Raw genomic sequence first — 20,099 nt, 5'->3', positions numbered from 1 at the left:
ATTCACAAATTCCTCATTGCCTCAATGAGATATCATGAATCACTATTGCAAACCCACACACACTGATGTGCAATGGTTAAGTACCAAATCAGCTGCAGAGGGTATTTTGGTTTTGTGCGATTGAATACAACCACTGATAGCAGATTGACAGTCTGAATTAGATCGCAATTATTTTCTCATCATTGATTTCAACTCCCAATTAAATCAAAATGAGCTCAAAGTTTCATGAGCCCACCAACATCAAATGTTATAAAGTGTGGACAAATTTCAAAACTGTACAGGAATATTCAAATTCTTAATTCACACCATTCTCCTGCTTTATATTATACTTTAGATATGGAAGCACTATGGCACTTTATTAGAAATAATCAATTTTAACGCCTAGAGTACATCTTCCGAGACCAAATAGTTCATCCATACAGAACATACTACGTGACCCAGAGATCTCTGAACGCTCAGTGAAACCATCCCTGAGCATTGCTGCCATTGTGGGTATCATGAAAAGGGCATGTGCACTTCATATGATGGGCAATAAAGTATGCAATCTAATGGAATGGGGGATTTTCTTTTTTGCATGCGTGTTGCTGACTGGGCCAGAATTTATTGCCTATTCCTAGGTGCCCTTGGCTGAGAATGAAGATAGATTGTGAAGAAACTGTGGAATGAAGAACAGGGTGCTAATGATAAGAAAGAGATGAAAGGAATAGGATGGCAAGGCAATGGTAGAGGAAGAGGAGACAAACATCTCAAGATGTCCATCTTATTTCAAGATATATACGCAATAAATGCATTGAGGGCTTTTGTTGTTATGAAGTGAATGAATTACTTCTTGGCTACAACATTATGCTTAGGACCCCAATAATCCTGAAGTTGAACAGTATGACTCTTGCCCTTCTTAAACTAGTTACCAATGAAACCGATAAGACAACCGGTGGATGGACCAGATCTAAAAAAGTATAATTACTTTAACATGAGTTAGACTGATGATGCCAGTGAGAGACTTTCGCTTGGATATCTGGCTCCTCTCTATAGCTGATTTTTATTAAAAGTGTGAAGTAAAAATTAAATAGATGAGAAGAGCTGATTCTAGAAAACAGATTTGTGACTGAGCTGCTCATTAGAAAGGTTGGCTCAAAATAGAACCGTCGACATGGGAAAAATTTGTATAACGAAAATTTCACACATAAATACAGTGTTTCGCATTATTACTGGCTGTCTGAATGAGGGTGTCATTAACAAGTAAAAATTCATAGTCCATCTCTGTCAGTCAAGATGTGGGGTTAGGCTGTTTCTCTGAATTAGTCCCATCAGTGTGATGATTGTGTGCTTCTATAAGGCTAGATTCAGAATTCTATAATTCTAACTCAGTAACAATGAAAGAGTATGATTTCTGCTGTGGTCTTTGTGACGGGAGAGGATGGAGGAGAGGTAGATTAATCTTTAAATAGCGTTCACGGGTTGCTGCATGTGCAATTCTCAGGATTCAAAAATGACAAATCTATTTGCTGAATACAGAATCCAAGTGGTAAATGCACCAATTAAACAAACCATCCTGCCCCAACTGGTGCTGACCTTTCTGAGTGCAGTGGCAGCTGTTCCTGTCCATGTAAACAGCAAATATTTGAACAAGCCTTGTAGAGACGATAGGGTCAGTCTGTGGGCTCAGGTGAGCCAAATATAAAACAGAATCCAGTCCTCGACCTGCTCATGTACCAAAAATATTAATAAAAGTGGTCCAGTTCAATGACTGGTGATCCCAGGATATTGATAATGCGGGGACACCTGGATAATGATCCCACTGGATTTTTCCGTGCTCAAAACTACCACTGCCCACATTTATATGGTGGGAACGTAGCCTACCACTTATCAAGGGTATTGGTTACATTATTCAGCTATTAATCTAGTCAGAGAGTTTGTGCTGTATTGTGGAGTAATTTGCCAGTGATGGCATGGCCATACATTTTCTGCCCTTGACCTTCAGATGGTAGAGTGCCCAGGGTTTAGAAAATATTGACCAAGGAGTTTTGGTGAGTTGCTGCAGCACACCTTGTAGATGATATACATGGCTGATAGTGGAGTGAGTGAATTATTAATTTGGTAGATGGATGATTTGTCCTGGATTGTACCAGATTTTTGTGCGGTTACAGCTGCACTTATCTGGGAAAATGAATCATACTCATCATACTCTTGACCTGTGTTGGAGATGGTGGAAAAGTTTGAGGAAACAGGAAGATAGCACTTTCCAGAGAATTAAGGAAATACATCATTTAATTGGAGGAAGTTCAGAGAAGGTTCAATAGGTTGATCCCCAGAATACAGGAATCCATCTTCCAAGCAACCGGTCTCACCGGACCCAAAACGTTAACTCTGTTTTCTCCTCCTCAAATGCTGCCAGACCTGCTGAACTTTTCTAGCAACGTTGTTTTTGCTCCTGATTTACAGCATCCACAGTTCTTTTGGACTTTTTTTCCCTCTAAATAGGATGGCACTCTCCTGACTGGAGTTGAGAAGAATGAAAGGTGATCTCTTTGAAACATAAAGAATTCTTTAAGGGGCTTGTCAGGGTAAATGTGGGGGATGTTCCCTCTCAGAGTCAGGGGGCACAGTCTCAGAATAAAATGCCACAATTTTAAGACAGAGATGACAAGGGATTTCTTCTCTGTGTGTTGTCTTTGGAACTCCTTACCACTGAAGTTGTTGGGGTAGAGTCCTTGTATACATTAAAGGCTATGATAGACAGATTCGAGATCAGCGTGGGAATTAAGGATTCTGGGGAAAAAGCAAGGAAGTGGATGTGAGGAATGCCTGATTAGCCATGATCGTATTGAATGGCGAAACAAACTCAGAGACTGAATAGCTTTTTCCTGCTCCTATTGTTCATAGTCTGCAAGTCTAACTACCAGTCTCTCACCTACACTTTTAGCATAGAATTGGTTCAGTTCAGTTTCTGGTCAATTGTAACACAGAATGTTAATTTAGTGATTTGACAATTATCTGTCCATTAAAGTGGTCTAGCAAGCCCCTCAACTACACAAAACTATTCTGTTACCTGCTTGAGGCAAGTAATAAATCTACCCATTGTCAGAGTCTCTTTTCATGCTGAGAATAAACTGGAAAAGCTTGGATATGCTCCAAGTCCTGCTGTCAGCTGGCATCCACTGTTGCAATTCTGAACGGAGCTGTGAATTTGGAAGAACACTGTGGATATGTGTTAAAAGTGAATAAGGTTTACTGACTTTGTGATGAGGCTTGCTAACTGCTCCAAAGCATTGAAAGAAACTTGTAATTTGCAGGCATGGGTGCAAAATTGTGACTTCTCATTCTGCCTCATAGCAACAGATCTCCTACATACTTATCAACACACTGGGATGTGTGACTAAACCGCCAAGATTTTTTTTCTAAGTAAAATCACACAGAAACAATGTCACGAAAATGATATGAATTACAATGTGCACGAAGAGGTAGAGGAGCTAAAAACTGAATCCTGTGTCAAGCACAAATTCAAAACAGTTGTAGAAATTATGCTAGCCAGAAAAAAAATTCTCAAGTCCCAGCCCATATTGGAAAAGGATTCATAATAGATCAATCTTCAGTATTGAAGAAGTATCCATACCAAGCATTCCCCAGTGTCTGCATCACAGTCAGAGTGTCCATTGCAGTCACAACGCTCACACATCCCCAGGTACAACCCGCTTGTTGTGCGTCTGTAGCCAAAAGCACATTCCTGCATGAAAGAAATTCCACAAAGATATACGTAAAAGATGAAGAATGTGAAACTTTATTTTTTTAAATCATTAAGTAATATGATTGCAACCACTATTCCACAGTTGTTGGAAAAAACTCAAATGACATCAACTACACTGGGCTCTCTGGCTAAGAAGCAGTTATTTACAAATACTGCCTGATCGCAACAAGTCACCATGCTCAGAGTTTTGAACTCCTGGTTTTAATTTAACATGGGTATTTTTCTAATTTGACCATGGAGCATTTTGGGGTATCCAGCTATCATGAAAGAGACCAAATACATGCAAGTTTTCTTTTCTTTTTACCTGACAGGATGATCCCTTGTAACCTTCTGGGCAAATACATTCCTCCACCTCAACAGCCTGCTCCTGTCCAGTGGAATGTGGGACAGCTACATCCATACGGATTTGGGATATTCTGCAAATTAACACTTGCATTAATCTCCAAACACAGCTCTTCAGCACAAACAGCTCAGTTTCCTGACCCTGGATCACTGTAACATGCGACAGGATTTCCATTTCAATGTGTCTCCAATTGTATTCTAGAATCTAGGGCACTTTATGATCTGAATACTATGAGGCAGCATCAATTATATTTAGCTTAACTATTTCTCAGAAAAAAAGTAGTATTTTGTTTTGCATGCAATTCAACCTCAACATTAAAATAACATAAAAACAGAATAGGTCCCCAAAAAATTATGGTGAAGTACAGGAATCAAGGCAGTCTTTGTAGTCCAACATGAGGCCTATTCATCTGGCCCTTAATCTTGGAGTGAACCAATTCCAAAAAAGGGGATCATAATATTTAAAAAAACAATTGCAAGAAAAATTCTTACTGCCACCTTGTGCATAAGAATTACTTTGAGGAAAAAGACATTCACGTTCCCTCATCACTATCTCCAAAGTTCTGTCTGTCAACAATATAATTTACAGAGGATCGCATACAAATTGGAAGGTGTCTTGATTCATTTCAGCCTCATCTTGGGGAGGGCCAACACTTTTAACTAATCTTAGCTTGTTTGTTGTCTCGTTAACTGCAGACTCACTTCTTGAGTACAGCACTGGCGCAAATATTATTTTGGGTTCTGAGATACCAAGCGAAATGCTAAGCATGAAGCTAAAAATGTGCAGCAGTGGCAGTGAATAATACACAAGAGATGCTGAAGGGTTTTCCACATGCAATTCTGAACTCAAGTTCAAATACTCATTCAGGGATGTGTCAACACTTAACCTGCTTTCAGTCGTTCCTTCAGTATAGCTTGCTCGGATCATGAAAGCATTGATATTGGCCAAAGCCATCAGGAGATGTTCTCTGGTAGCAGGCTGGCCATCAGCCCGTCGCCATGCGGTCTGAAAAACACAAGGTCACTTGTGAAAGATTGGAAAGGGATTTAAAAAAAAACCTTTCCTTAGTTCACACATTCAACAAAAGAATTGCAACATCTAAGGGGGCAGCAAAATCACATAAATGGGTATCTTCTCCAGCAACATCATTACTTCCCCAAGGTTCTGTGCACTTCCCACTGTAGTTCTTACATCTGATGTAATTCTAATATAGGCTGCCAATTAATTCTGCAGTGGAGAGATGTGTATTCTACATTCAACAGCAAGAAGCCACACTTGAAGCAAAAGAACACAAAGAATGGAACTCTTTCTCATTCGATTACCAAGAGTTTGTGTGGATGGTAGTGAAAACGAGTACAATAATATCAACGATTTGGATGAGAATGTACAAGACACAACTAGTAAGTTTGCAGATGATAATAAAATGGGTGGCATCTTAGACAGTGAGGAAGGTTACCAGAAATTGCAGTAGAATCTTGATCAGTTGGGGAAGTGGGTCAAGAAATGGCAAATGGAATTTAATATAGATAAGTGATAGGTGTTGCATTTGAGAAAGTCAAATCAAGGTTGAGTTTCATGGTGAATGGTAGGGCCTTAAGGAGTGTAGCGGAACAAAGGGACCTTGGAGTTCAGGTGCACAGTTCTCTGAAAGTGGAGTCACACCAGACAGGGCAGTGAGGGCAGCTTTTGGCACATTGGCCTTCATCAGTCAGGGTACTGAGTACAGAAGTTGGGAAGTTATCACAGAGTTGTACATGATGTTGGTGAGGCTGCACTTGGAGTATTGTGTTCAATTTTGGTCACTTTGCTATCGGAAGGATGTTATTAAAGAGAAAGAGAGCAGAGGGAATTTACAAAGACTCAAGGGGCTGAGTTATAGGGAGAGGTTGAACAAGTTACGGCATTTTTCTTTCGAGAGTAGGAAACTGAGAGGGATCTTGTGTAAGTATATAAGACTGTGAGAGGCGTGGATAAGGGGAAAGCACTCAGTCTTTTTCCCAGGCTTAGGGGAATTGAGGACAGGGGATATCAGTTTGAGGAAAGAGGGGAAAGAATACACCCTCTTTTTACACAGGGGGTGGGGCGTATATGGAATGAAGTGGTTAAGGTGGGTACATTAACAACATTTAAAAGGCATTTGGACGAATGTATGGATAGCAAAGATTTAGAAGGATATGGGCCAAGTGCATGGAAATGGTGTTAGCATAGACATTTTGGTCAGCACAGACCAGTTTGGGCCAAAGGGCCTGTCTCCACGCTTTATGACTATGATTCTAAGTAACCTCATTGCAGCCTTTGCAAAATGAAGAGCAGCAAGGCATTAATCTCACTGTAACCAAATCTGGCAGCTATGTCATAACCTTGAACCTTCTTTTAACTAGGACCTTTACCAAGCTGGTGATCAGAAATCTAAAGGGAAATTCCAGGCATTATTAATTAAAGCAACTCCCGTTAGGTTACTTCAATATGAATATTTAATGAATAGAATATTTTATAAAGCTACTCCTTCACTGCGTTCTATGTGGCTGCTTTTCCCTGCTCCTCTCTGTCTGTAGTTCATTTTTCCCGCATATCTACCAGTTATTCTGTGCATAATTTGCTCAAACAGCTAATGATTACACTAAAACGATGTACTGAAATCAATGGTTCACCATTAGTCAGAGAAAAACTGGCCAAACCCGACTAACCTCCAGCTCAGTGGCATGCCCCCCATTTGGACGGCGATAATAACAATCAAGGCAAGGTGACTGCACAATGTCAGAGCAGAACCTCATGTGAACGAGATTCAGGGAGTGGACAGAAGTTGTACGCTGCTCAAGTCATTTTATGACACGAGAGGTAAAAGGACTTCTGAATACAGCAAAGGGACAGGAAGCAGGATAGATTCCCAGCAAAACAGATCTTGAGGCCTAACAGACTAGGGTTAGGTTAGCTAATTGATCGCAGTGGGTGAAACAAAGCAAGAATTCACTGGAATCATCCTGTGCAACACCCACTTGGAAAACATAGAATCCCTACAGTGTGGAAGCAGTCCATTCGGCCCATTGAGTCTAAACCAATCCTACAAAGAACATCCTACTCAGACCCATCCCCCTACCCTATCCCTGTAACTCTGTACTTCCCATGGCTAACCCATCCAGCCTGGACACTACTGGCAATTTAGCATGGCCACTCCACACTAGCCTGCACACGTCTGGACTGTGGGAGGAAACCGGAGCACCTGGAGGAAACCTACGCATACACAGGGAGAATGTGCAAAATCAACAGACAGTCACCCGAGGGTGAATCGAACCCGGGTCCCTAGTGCTGTGAGGCAGCAGTGCCTCACGAAGCCACCATGCCGCACTTAAAATGGTCTTGAGGACTTGGGCAAGGTGGTTATTTGGGGCTTCTTCTTTATCGTCTCCAATCTGTTACAGCCCCAACATTATATGGACCTAGATAATGTTTGCACATTGAACTCACAATGAAGTAAATTATATCACAATGTATCATGTTTAATTTAAGCACATTTGTCTCTGCTCGAGGGCATGGCCCCATGGTAGAATTATCTTCTCCTTCTCTAATGCACATTTGCTAATATGCCTGCATATTAATCTTTCACTGCTCCCAATTGCAGCGGCTATTGAATATTTGGCTTTCTTGCCGAGTACACCAGTCATCTGCGGAGATCTCAACTGTACTGCAGCACAAATGGTCCACGTTGCCCCATAGTCAGAAACATGCAATGTAGGTCTCTTACCACAAGCTTTAATGGACGCAATGTGTGGCATGTGATCTTGTCCTTGGATAGTCCAAACCATTCTCAGCTCAACAAGCAGGACAACTTCCTGTCACATTGCTTCTGAACTGAACACTAAGGTCTTTCATAAGCTAAACAACGCAAAAGAGCTTGGGATGATGGAAGTCAGAAACAAAAACAGAAATTGCTGGAAAAACTCAGCAGTTCTAGCAGCATCTTCAGAGAGAAAGCAGAATTATTGGGTCATTGAGCCCGAAACTACATCGGAGCACTAAAGTCTTGCATTTGTGAACAATTTAAACATACTTCAGGATCTGGTTACTGAGGGCCTCTTCATTGTACTAATGTGTTCTGACAAAAACAGTGCAAATCTCAAAAACATACGTACTAGGTTACAGAAATACTGTGAAAACTTACTTCTTTGAAAGAAACAGAGAAAGTTGAGGGAATGCCAGGTTGTGGCCTCTTAGCTGTATAATGCTCCAGGAAGATATTATTGCCTTGTAGAACAACATCTGGCATCCCAGTGACTGGCAAAGAGTCAGGGGAGACATTATGCAGGATCGTGTAATGTAATTCCCCTCCATAAGAAGTAACCTATAGAAATTAATACAGGAAGGTAGCAATTAATAAGGTAAAAATCAAGACATGTAATTTGTTGCAGGCATGCTAATATAGTTAATCAGCCTAATCAGATTGTGCATTAACTAGGTTCAGTACAGACTGCATCCTTAGCAACCAGATATGTCAACAACAGAGACTGAACAAACATTATTCTGTCCCTACAATGAAATCATTATATTAAGCATTTAAACACTTGCACAATTATCTTCACACAGCAGATGATTAGTTTCAGAAGGAAACCTTTCAATAACCAAATAACCTCCCTCAGAGACAGTGTTCCTCATTCACCACTGTTCAATGTCAGGTCATTGGTCAAACATTAGTAGCACTTAGATTTCACCGGAGACAATTTGTTACTGTCCTTGTTTCTGTGCAGACGTCTAGACTCTCTCAGCCTCAGGGTGATGCACAATATTGTTCTGAAGGGTGTATCTCAATCCTTTTGAAAGGAGGCAACTGCCAGCTGAATTGGAAGGGCTAGTGTGTGTGTGCACACGTGCAAATGTGCATGCGTGAGAGAGAGACACAAACAGTGTGCACCTGAGACTGTGTGTGTGTGTGTGTGTGTGTGTGTGTGTGTGTGTGTGTGTGTGTGTGTGTGTGTGTGTGTGTGTGTGTGTGTGTGTGTGTTTGTGTGGGGGGGGGGGGTGCACGAGAGCGAGGGGGAGCGCGCGCACCAGCAGCAGTGCGCGCGAATTGCATAACTGGAAACTGAGCAACATTCACACAATATTTTGGTGGCCAGCAACCCACACATTCAGTCTCACTGTCTGATTGTTCCGAACGAGAAAACAGCAAAGGATCTCAGTATGTCCACTGGGACCTCAAAAAGCAAATCAGGATACGTTTTGTCTCTACAGTGTTGTGACATCCATTTGCAACGTTTAACTCAAATCTGCCAGTTCTCCACTTACCTTATCACCTTTGAATCGATCTGGTAGCACCCAGTAGTAGATGTCTCGAGGGATTGCATCAAAGTTTGCAAAAGTCAGTTCGCTCAATGCACTGATTTTAATGCCTTCAATGATCCTCTGAGTGTGTGCCATGTTTGTTAACATGTAAAGGTTACTTTCTTGCTCGTCATAGAGAGCACGGACCTTGCAAAGAAACAGTACACTTGGATTATGGAACAATGTGGAATTGTCAGCAAATCCAGCAGTCAAATTCATTCCTAACGCATTCATAATTAACCATTAAAATATGGGTCTGGTAATATTGGTCTGCATCCTCGCCCAAGGCAGCCACTTTAAGATTTATTATTCACCTCTGCACAGTGAAATCAAATAGTAACACTGTCCCAATGAGTTCCCAAATTCTGGCCCACTTTTCTCAAATCTTCAACATTTCATCCAACTCCAGATTGTCACTTGAATTAGCAAACAAATCAGACCCCCGCAAGCTGCATTAAAGAGTTAAAACTTCATGGCAAACTCTCAGGAAGGATGTTATCTTTTAAAAATTGAGATTCCCAAAATCCTCAAAAAATATGAACTTCTACAAACTGGGTTTTTCTCCGAATCCAAATTTTAATCGCCCATACGGAACACACCACACAATAACCCAAACGCTGGAAGAGTCTTGATACAACTTGCTCAATTAATCTGAAACAAAGCTACCAAAGAGTAAAATTCCCTGAAATGAGCACAATTAACCTGATAAAAAGATACTCAATACACCCTCTGCATCTATCCTCTGCTAAGTTGAAAAATCAGAAAATCTGTTTGGAAATTGATGGGACTGTGTTAAAAATCTTAATTAACCGCTCGATCTGAAGCAGAGAGTCATGTCACTACAGTGCCTTTAGAGGTGCTTTCTAGGCCATCCAAAAACAACACTGTTTGTGGACTGACCTGGTCTCGGTGCCAAGATGAACTGGTACACTCTTTGCTGATTCCCATGCAGAAACATTTCACGCAGCCATCCAAGTTGGCATCGTTTAAATTGAAGGACCCTGTCGCGCATTGATTACAGAGTCTTCCAATGACATTAGCCTACAAAACAGCCGAGACAGTAAGCTCTTTATAATAGTGGTGTGCAGATCTGGACACAGCAAGAACTGATCAGAATCCTCTAACATTCTAAAGATATTCTGTCTCAAAAATATGGAACAAAATAAAAGATGTGATTAGCAATTTTCATATTATTTTGGTTACAATAGGATAAAGAAAACTTCCTTAAGATGCTTCACTTACTTTTTTTCTGTTACATCAAACACCAAATGCAAAAGGTTGAGTTTAAATTTTATTTCATTGCGTCAACTATTGAATTCTTGTTTATTTTAAAACTTTTTCGTCTTATGCATTGCCTTGAATAGTTAATTATTTAAAAAAAACTTTCAATCATACCTAGAAGAGTCTAGGAGTCCAATGTCACCGCAGGTGGTAAAAATCAATGTTAAAACTGTACGTTAAACTCTCTGTATAATTAATATGGCTCACATCCTTACAGCAATGGAGAAAGTATTTTAAATTATGAATGTTTTGATTGAGTAAATATGGAGAAATGTTTTCCATTGGTAGCAGGTTGATATCCAGCAGGCACAACTTTAGGTTAATTTGTAAAAAGAACTAGAGATGACTGCAATATTCTTCACATTCACTGCATGTTCACTGTAAAACTGCCAGGTCTAGAGGACTTTTAATGTCTGTCATTCTCCGATCATTAGAATACCCCTACCTTACACACACAGGATCCTGCATATGATTCTGTGGATTTTGTTCCTCTGCTGTCACAATTTGAAAAATGTCCCGCTGTATAATAAAACAAACATTCTTAGAAATTCTGCTCTAAATTGTATCTAAGCATATCCAATTACACGAGCAATTAACGACAAAATACTTCCTACACTGCCATAGTAACAGTGTTCAACTGAAACACCTGGCCAGATGTGGAGGCCATGAAAGAAGCTTTGGAAATACAAATTCTATCTTTAGAATATGGGGCCTGAAGCAGGAAAACCAGTTTTCTTTAAATTCAATAACAGGATCACAGCATATCATAATATATTAAGATGAGTACGTGCATCAGCTCTGTTTCACAGCCGTCTCCTCTCCTGCACCAGCCCCAGCTTCCCAATTCCTGTAGCTCTGGGTAAGATTGGCAAACATTGAGGGAGTCTTGCACCTAGAACCTCTAGGAACTGGATCCACAAGGAAACTGAGCTCAGTTTTGATTTCATTTCACCAGAAATATGATACATCTTATCTGTCCAGCTTGATACCGAGCTGTAAGCTTTTATGAATTGGATATACTAAGAGCCAAGGGATTTAATTTGACCCAGCAGATAAAGTTAGCCTAGTAAACTAATGAAGAATACGCTTTTATGAAATGCAGCCTGTTTTCTGGAGCTTACCATGTGGTTTACACTTTCCACCTGGAGACATTGGGTTTCCTTCATAACCAGCGGCACAACTACAAAAAAAAATACAGTTTTAAATCAAGAATTACATCTCCTTCAATAGGCCATAGAAGGACGTAATTGTGGAGGTTGACCTACATTTCACATCTACGTCCAGTGTAGCCTTCACTGCAGGCATCACAGGTAGGACGCCCATCTGTATCCAAGAAACAGGTTTCTGAAAATCTGCAAAGAATAAACAGAATAAGGTTCCTGCAAATGCCAATCCCTCCGTATCTGCTCTAGATATTGTATTTTTAAACCCACTATTAAAAAATCTTCATCCTGTAGCATATTCTGTGACACACCACAATTATACAGTGGATCAGCTGTAGTTGGTGTAGGATGTGAAAATATTTTTAGGCCCACTGAATGCCTTAAAGAAAAACTCCAACTCAACAGTGAGAGTGGAGAGGAAAAGAGTGCCAATGGAATGGAAAAAGAAGGATTGATAACTGTGTGTGGAGACAGAGGAGTCACTGAGGGACAGCAGAAAGAGGGAACTCCAAATGAGGGTGGAAAGGGAGGGAGACCAAGGCATGAGGAGAGGTAATGCTCCAAAAAAATGTGTCAGTCAAGAGATAAGGTGTCACTTTTTCGATACTGTTAAACTATGCCCTTTAACTTGTACATTTAATCCCCATGCTGCATAGTTTAATTTTGGGATTTTTTTCCTTCCGGTGCATCATTCCCTGCGACTATTTTGGGGCCACTGTCAGCAGTGTGGTGCTGTTGTTCTACATTAGAAACCAAATTAAAGGAGAGCACAGAATTTCATTTCGCCTGCCTGGGCTAGATTCAACGTAAGGGGCACACAAAGCAACAAGACACATTTACACAGCACTCTAAAATGCACCAAGATTCTTGATTATTAAATGAATTACTGAATTAGTAAACAAAATTTGGCACACAACCTCAAATAAAAATATTATAATAGAAGACCAACAGCTTGGGACAAATAGATTGTGGGATCTTCATAGAAGAGAACAGGGAGGTGGACAGGCAGAGGGGGTTAGGGAAGAAATTCAGAGCCTAGCGTCATGATAACTTAAAACATGACTGCCTAGGGTGGAATTATTATAGTATGGATGCTCAAAAGGCCAGATTTGGGACATCATAGGTATCCCATGAGCATATGGTATAAAAGGGGATTCCAAGGAGTGTTCAAATCATGGACAGATTTGAAAACAAGAATAATAAACTTAAAATTGATGTATTGTCAAACAGGAACTAATGTAAGTCAGGGAGCACTGGGGTAATGACTCAATGGATGTGAGAAACAGAATTTTAGATTAGCTCAAATTTCGGGAAGATGAAAGATGGGAGGTCAACCAGGAGGCCACTGGAATAACCACCTCAACAAGAAAGCAGTGGATGAGGACTTCAGCAGCAGATGATCTGAATAGGAGATGAGTCGGGATTTATAATAGAGACATGGTTATCTACAGCACAGTTCCACACATTGTAACTAGAAGAAAAAAAAATACATCTTTGGAAAGGTGATTAGTAATTTATCCACTTCTTGTACTTATCCACTGAAAGAGAGCCAGTGGGGAGAAATGCTGGTAATGTTAGTCTCACTGGACTGGTGATTCAGAACTACAAGCTAATGGAAAATGGGTTCAAACGCTACTGTGGCAGATAAGGAAATCAGAATTCAATAAAAATCTGGAATTAAAAAACTGGCCTAACGGCAAATATATAGTCAAAGGCCATTGGTGTAAAACTCCACCTGGTTCACTCATGTCCTTTAGGGAGAGAAATCTGCCATCTTCATCTAGTTGGGCCTATACTCCAGACCCGCAACAATGTGGGTGACTCTTAACTGCCTTCTGAAATAGTCTACAGAGCCAATCAGTTCAAGGGCAATTATGGATGGTCAACCAATGCTAGCTTTGCCAGTGATGCCCACAACCATTAAAGAGTAAAGAGAAAAAAGTGCATGAAAATGAGATGGAGTGAGCAAAAACCTCCACATGTGTCTCTAGTCTGTGTTCTGATGTTAACACAGGGAATGTTGGAGAAGTTCTATAAGTCCTCCAAGACTGCAGAAAAACTAGAGTTGTGAACACAGTCCAGTCCATCATGCAAGCCAGCCTTCCATCCAATGTCTCCATCTACACTTCCCACTGCCTCAGGAAAGCAGCCAACATAATCCAAGACCCCTCCCAACGCACTTATAATCTCTTCCTCCCTCTTCCATCAGGTAGGAAACACAAAAAAGTTTGAAAACATGTAGTAACAGAGTCAAGAATAGCTTCTTCCCTGCTATTTCAGATGTATAATACGCCTCTCAAATATTTAAGTTCATTTTTCTCTGCACCTTCTCTATAGCTGTAGCACTATGTTTTGCAATCTGTTCTATTACCCTCAGGTACTCATGCAAGGTATGGTTTGCCTGGATAGCATGCAAAACAGTACATTTCACTGTATCTTGGGGTGTGTGATGATAATAAATCAAATCAAATCAAATCCTCAAGTCAAATACTGTGCAGGTTTCAGGAGGCTTAATGTTCTAAGATAGGGAAAGTCAGCCAGATCAGTGACAACTGATCCCACTGGGAGAATTGATGAGAGTGGATGCCACAGTGGTCGTGGTAAGGTTCAGATTGAACAAATCAATAATCAGAAATTAGATTCACATACCGGGGAACAGTGAAACCAGCTTCAAAAAAAGGATTGAGAGGAAATTGTTGAATCCCAAGTAGGAAGTAAATGCAACAGAAGACAGACGTGCAATGAATTGTTCATTAATGCAGAAACAAACAAAGATCCTTTCTCAAACCTACATCAAACCACAAATCTAACATACTCAGCTTCACAAAACTTTTGTTTTCATTCATGAGATGTAAGTGTTACAGGCAACCACAGCACTTGTTGCCCATCCCTAATTTACCTCAAAATGAGCAATTTGCTGGCCACTTCAGAGGGTAGACTAAAGTCAACCAAATTGCTGTGGACCTGGAGTCACATGTAGGTCAGACCAGGCAAGGATGGCAGATTTCCTTCTCTAAAGGACACCAGTAAACCAGATGATTTTTACAACACTCAGTGATAGCTACCATGGTAACCACTAGTTAAACTTTTAAACTCCAAATGTTTTATTAATTGCATTCAAATTTCACTAACTGCAGCAGTGAGATTTGAATCCACGCCTGAGACTATCAGCTCAGGCTTCTGAATCACTAGACCAGTAACATCATCACTTTGCCCCATTTCCCCTGCAGAGCTGTTTTTCCACGGTTCTTCTGGCTGTAGGACACAGACCTCCTCCGGGAATCAGTAAACGGACATGGACATGGCATGCAGTCGTTGGCAGTCCCTCGAGTGGGATCACCAAAAAATCCAGGCTTGCACTTGTCACAGTGTGGACCTTCCGTATTGTGTCGACAGCTCTGTGAGGTATGAAAATACATATTAACTAATGAAAGCCATTCAAAGCCATTTCCAAAATATATACACCTGAAAACAGAATTTACTTGGGATCATTGTCTTCTTTATCAGAGGAATGCATCAGTACTTCAAATCTAAAATGGTGGGTTACATATTCAAAAGAAAGTACGTGTCTAACCCAACTCTCAATCACTGAGAGCCCAACTAGTTTTAAATCCACCCTCGTTCAACTGCTCTTTGGGAGTTTTGATGAGAAGTTTTTCCAAACGTTAACCTGTCTCATCCCTTTTTAAATATTGACTGAGCTATTTCAGATTTCTACAAGTTTCTGGTTTTACTGTGATGTGGGGTGTACCTCTAGATTACACTAATTGGCAGATTCCTTCAGAGAGGGAAGATGTTCAGTACAGGGAAGCGAGCTCTCCGGTGAAACTGTGAAGTTCTCGTAAATACACATTGCTGAGGGTGACCATAGGATACTCCCTTTTGAATGTGGCTACGCTGGAAATTATTAAAGATCTCCAACATTCAAAGCACCAGCACACTTCACTTTTCCAACAGATCATTTTCTTTAGGTTTACAACTAACTGACTTGTTTGATTATAACTGAGGGCGATTAAATGCCAATGACATTTGTGTGGGACTGAAGTGATGTACAGGCCAGACCAAGTAAAGATATCTGGTTTCTTTCCTTAAAACGTATTCGTAAACTAGTTGGACGTTCACACCAATCAAACAAGAACATGGTCCACCTCTACTTGTACTGACTTTTTGTTCCTCACGTTTTTAAAATCTGATTTGAAATTCTCCAGGGTTACCAGGTTGTTTACTCAAGACCCCTCCCTGACTTCTATTCCAGAAACTTAACAGCTGTGCTCCTGCACCAAGTCACAGAGGTTTCTTTGGCAGCACCTTCCAAACCTACAACACCCTCTGTGATAAGCAAGAACATCTGGTGCATGAACCCCAAAATATCAAAGTTACTTCCTAAATAACACACGATCCTGCCTGAACATAGACTGTCATTTCTTCACTGTTGCTGATCACAACACAGATCTCACGAACTGGCACATTACTGCATCCCTCATTCTAAGGATTGAAGTTGTTCAACAGAGTGGTGCCCCATCACCTTCTCAACGGCAGCTCTGGTTGGGAAGCAAAAGGCCAACCTTGCTGTGACTCCTGTATCTGATCATTTGAATATTTACTAAAAGAACAAAACCCATATGGTTCACAGTTTAAGACAAAAGAATTCTATTTCACGCAACTTAAAGAACATGAATATTAATAATGACGCTCTTTCTTAAATAAATCAGTTATATTAAACACAAAAAATATAAAGCACACTCTAAATCAAGCTTCTTAACTCAACTTCCGTTCCAGAATTATTTGATTTATACCTCAAACAAAGAACTCAAGCCAGGTACCATTCAGAAATAGATCTGAGTACTGTTTCAAAGGTGTGCTTAAGAACTGAAATTTCTTGAGCTATCTGCTCACGTACTTGAGATTGCCCCTCGAAGTTTCCTCTAACGCTCCTCCAATTGTAGATTCCCAGTTCAGATCAAGTTTTGTAAATGTAACCAGCTAAGTTCAGAAATTTTATAGTCAAATATTCTTTGATTATGGTGTCTCACATCTAAAACGTCTTCCCTCCTATTTTACTTTATATTCACTCATGAGATGGGAGCATTGCTGGCTGGACCTAAACTTATTGCCTGGCCCTAATCGCTCAAGAAGGTCATGCTGAGCTGCCTTTTTGAACCACTGCAATCCATGTGCCACAGGTAGATCCACAACACAATGCCATTAGAGGGGGAATACCTGGACTTTGACCCAGTGACTGAATGTTTGTGGCTATGGTGCCAATCAAGGGGCTGCTTTGTCCCGGATGGTATCAAGCTTCTTGAATTGTGTTGGACTGCATTCATCCAGGCAAGTAGGAAATACTCCTTTACACTCCTAATTTGTGCCTTTTAGATGGACAAGCTTTGAGGAGTTGGGAACTGGATTATCTGCTGCAGCATTCCAAACCTCTTACCTGCTCTTGTAGCCAAGCATTTATTTGGCGTGTCCAATTCAGCTGCTGATCACGGGTAACCCTCAAGGTGTTGATATGAAGGGATTCAATGTCATTAATGTTATTAAATGTCAAGGGGCAGTGTTTAAATTGTCTATTACTGGGGATGGTGAGTGCCTGCATCTCTGTGGTGCAAACGTTAATTGCCACTTGTCAGCCCAAGCCTGGATATTATCCCAATCTGTTGCATTTGAACATAGGACTGATTCAATATCTGAGGAGTCACAAACACTCTGAAAATTGTGCAATCATCAGTGAACATCTGCAATTCTGCGCTTATGATGGAAGGAAGACCATTGTTAAAGCAGCTGAAAGTTGAGTCCAGGATAGTGTTCCCAGGAACTCCTGCAGCGACGTCCTGGACTGACATGAGTGATCTTCAACAACCACAACAATCTTCCCACTTGTGAGGTATGATTCCAATATCTCAGTTTGCATCCCAGAAGTTCTATTCAGTGTTAGTTGAGTGATTTAGTTCACAATAGTTTTAAACTCTTTCAGCAAGTTGCATTGAATTTTAAATGAAAATATTCCTTGCAGTAAACTTGTTCTCAACTAAAACTGAACCCTGAAACTCCTTGAATACAGAATCATGCTTAGCAAACTACTCATCCCATAACCTTGTTGATCCTTAGCTATTCTATTGTTTTTTTAATTCTCAGGAATCTTGATCACATGATCAGTTCTGGAAGCAACTCAAGATCTACTTTGAGATCATCTCCCTGTTTCTTAAAGGAACCATCACCCCAACATGAAATATAGGTTATCTTTATCCAAACAATCCAAAATTCCTGATATAATGTAGACATCTAAATAACCAGAATATCTGAAGTGCTTGTCCTGATGGCTTCTTGCTTTTAATAACAGTGTAATGCTGTTTGGTGACTATGTGGTGGTATTATTTAATACAGTTCTGAGAGAGTCTCAATTTTATTATTACAGTGCCTCAAGTTCTTACCAGACAGTATCCTGTGACTTTGTCACAGCTGCTAGCATGTCCATTGCAGCTACATCCATCGCAAACACCCAGGTATGGCCCTGTCAAAACTCGTTTAAATCCACGGGCACAGGTCTCACAAGACAGACCCTTGTAACTTGGAGGGCATCTGGAAGACAGAAGTTTTGCCTTGAATTTATATGCTCCCAATTAGTATCTCATAGTGCAACTTAAATTCCTACAGTGTTCTGTTTGTAAATGTGCTGTTGCATGGCAATCAATGAGTGTGCGGGAATTTCCTCGGCAGTTTTTGGAATAACCAAGGCAGAGTTATTCTATTTTTCCTGAGAGAAAATTTGGCCGGTGACTGGCTTAAACTCTTACACTGTATTGTTACAGGCAAATTTCCTTATTTTTCCTTCATTTCACCTGGCACATGTTACTTTACTCATTCATGTGTCTCCTTGTCTGTAGAAAACAGCACATAGCTCTTGATTTCTGCATTTATGCCAGTACTGAATGAGGGTAAATTTACTGCCGAATATTTCTTCAGGATTTGAAGCCAGTATCTCGATGCTTTTCAGGGATGACTTTTTTGTCAAGAAATTTCAGTACAAGTTGCCACAGAAATGGACGCAAATTTCAGTGCAAGCTGGTTTCTGGAAATTCCAACCTTAATTGCAAGTCTCAGAAGCCAAACGGCACCAGATGAGAAGAAAATTCACGTAGTACCTGCATTGTTCAACAAGCTTTGGTTTTCCCATAGTTGTAAATTCCACACTGGTGGTATCCATGACAATGTCACTGAGACCAATGCTGGACATTTTGTTGTCATACTTTGTTCGGATCATTATCTTGTCTAGATTAGCCAATGTCATCATTAGATCTTCACGTGTCACAGGGAGGCCTGACTCATGCTGCCAGTTATCCTACATTGGAAAAAAAACATGAAACAGTTAATGCGTTGAGAGAGCTCTTATGTTTACTTCAATTGTTGTGCAATAAATAGTGTTTTTTTTATTTATAGCTTCAAAAATTGCACTCATTTTAGAATATTGACAGCCCTAAGAAAGAATCAAATTAGGCTGCAGCACGGATGCCAAGATTTATTTACAACACAGTTAAAAAAAAAATGCATTTTATTAATCAGTTTCAGAATAGCTTTCTCGTCAACTCTTGTCAATGGAGTTAGGTACAAAACTCACCAAAACGTTACAGCACACAACTTGTTTTCACAGTTGTAGTACCATACTATCCTACCTAACCTACAGTCGTGTGAAAAAGGTGATTTCCCACAACCCTCTGATTTACAGCTAGGTCACTAGTCAGCTATTCAGAAACCATTTACAAATGTGCTAACTCATGATCACACGTTGCGGGAAGTGAAAAATTCCAGAGATGCCTGGATTAAAAGATAACATATTAATTATGCTCAAAATAACAGGAAAATTGATTTTGAAGTGCTAATCAAAGCAGGTATTCAACCAAAAACCATGCATCAGGCGTAATAAGTCAAGAAAACAAAAATGTAATGCAAATCAAGGTCAAAGGGATGGTTGTCCTCCTCTCTGCTGAATGTGCCTTTGCAAGGAAGATCTGGACAAAGATGCAAATATGTTGTGGAGGTTCATCCCAAGCAGCTCTGTGTTCCACTGTTGCACACTAAGGTAAACATCAACTGCACACTGAAAGATGTTCCTGGGTTTGCTCGAAAGTTGCTGGTCTTCCTGTGCAAGGAGTTACCCTTAGATGAAGATTGTAGGCCAGCAAATTCGAAGGAACAGGGTTACACACTGAGGTATGTATTAAAGCTGAGGGGAACCAGCGCAGACATGTAA

At 40.4% G+C, this 20,099-nt stretch overlaps 1 protein-coding gene across 10 annotated transcripts in view; it reads right to left on the bottom strand.

Annotated features, from left to right (window-relative positions):
- Positions 1 to 20,099, bottom strand: part of hspg2 (heparan sulfate proteoglycan 2) — a 486,508-nt gene that overhangs the window by 251,853 nt on the left and 214,556 nt on the right. For all 10 annotated transcript variants that reach the window (XM_059655629.1, XM_059655631.1, XM_059655630.1 and 7 more), the window contains 12 exons: positions 18,994 to 19,190; positions 18,283 to 18,430; positions 15,119 to 15,246; positions 11,951 to 12,037; positions 11,807 to 11,865; positions 11,131 to 11,204; positions 10,305 to 10,445; positions 9,369 to 9,551; positions 8,248 to 8,427; positions 4,975 to 5,093; positions 4,050 to 4,161; positions 3,614 to 3,724 (listed from right to left, as the gene is read on the bottom strand). In XM_059655629.1, the coding sequence (XP_059511612.1) occupies positions 3,614 to 3,724; positions 4,050 to 4,161; positions 4,975 to 5,093; positions 8,248 to 8,427; positions 9,369 to 9,551; positions 10,305 to 10,445; positions 11,131 to 11,204; positions 11,807 to 11,865; positions 11,951 to 12,037; positions 15,119 to 15,246; positions 18,283 to 18,430; positions 18,994 to 19,190 (1,539 nt within the window). The remainder of the gene's footprint in view (positions 1 to 3,613; positions 3,725 to 4,049; positions 4,162 to 4,974; positions 5,094 to 8,247; positions 8,428 to 9,368; positions 9,552 to 10,304; positions 10,446 to 11,130; positions 11,205 to 11,806; positions 11,866 to 11,950; positions 12,038 to 15,118; positions 15,247 to 18,282; positions 18,431 to 18,993; positions 19,191 to 20,099) is intronic.

Source organism: Stegostoma tigrinum, chromosome 28 (assembly GCF_030684315.1).
Source record: "Stegostoma tigrinum isolate sSteTig4 chromosome 28, sSteTig4.hap1, whole genome shotgun sequence".
In the NCBI taxonomy this organism is placed as follows: Eukaryota; Metazoa; Chordata; class Chondrichthyes; order Orectolobiformes; family Stegostomatidae; genus Stegostoma; species Stegostoma tigrinum.
Note: the sequence above shows the minus strand (reverse complement) of the source record. Positions and strands in the feature narration are given on the sequence as shown.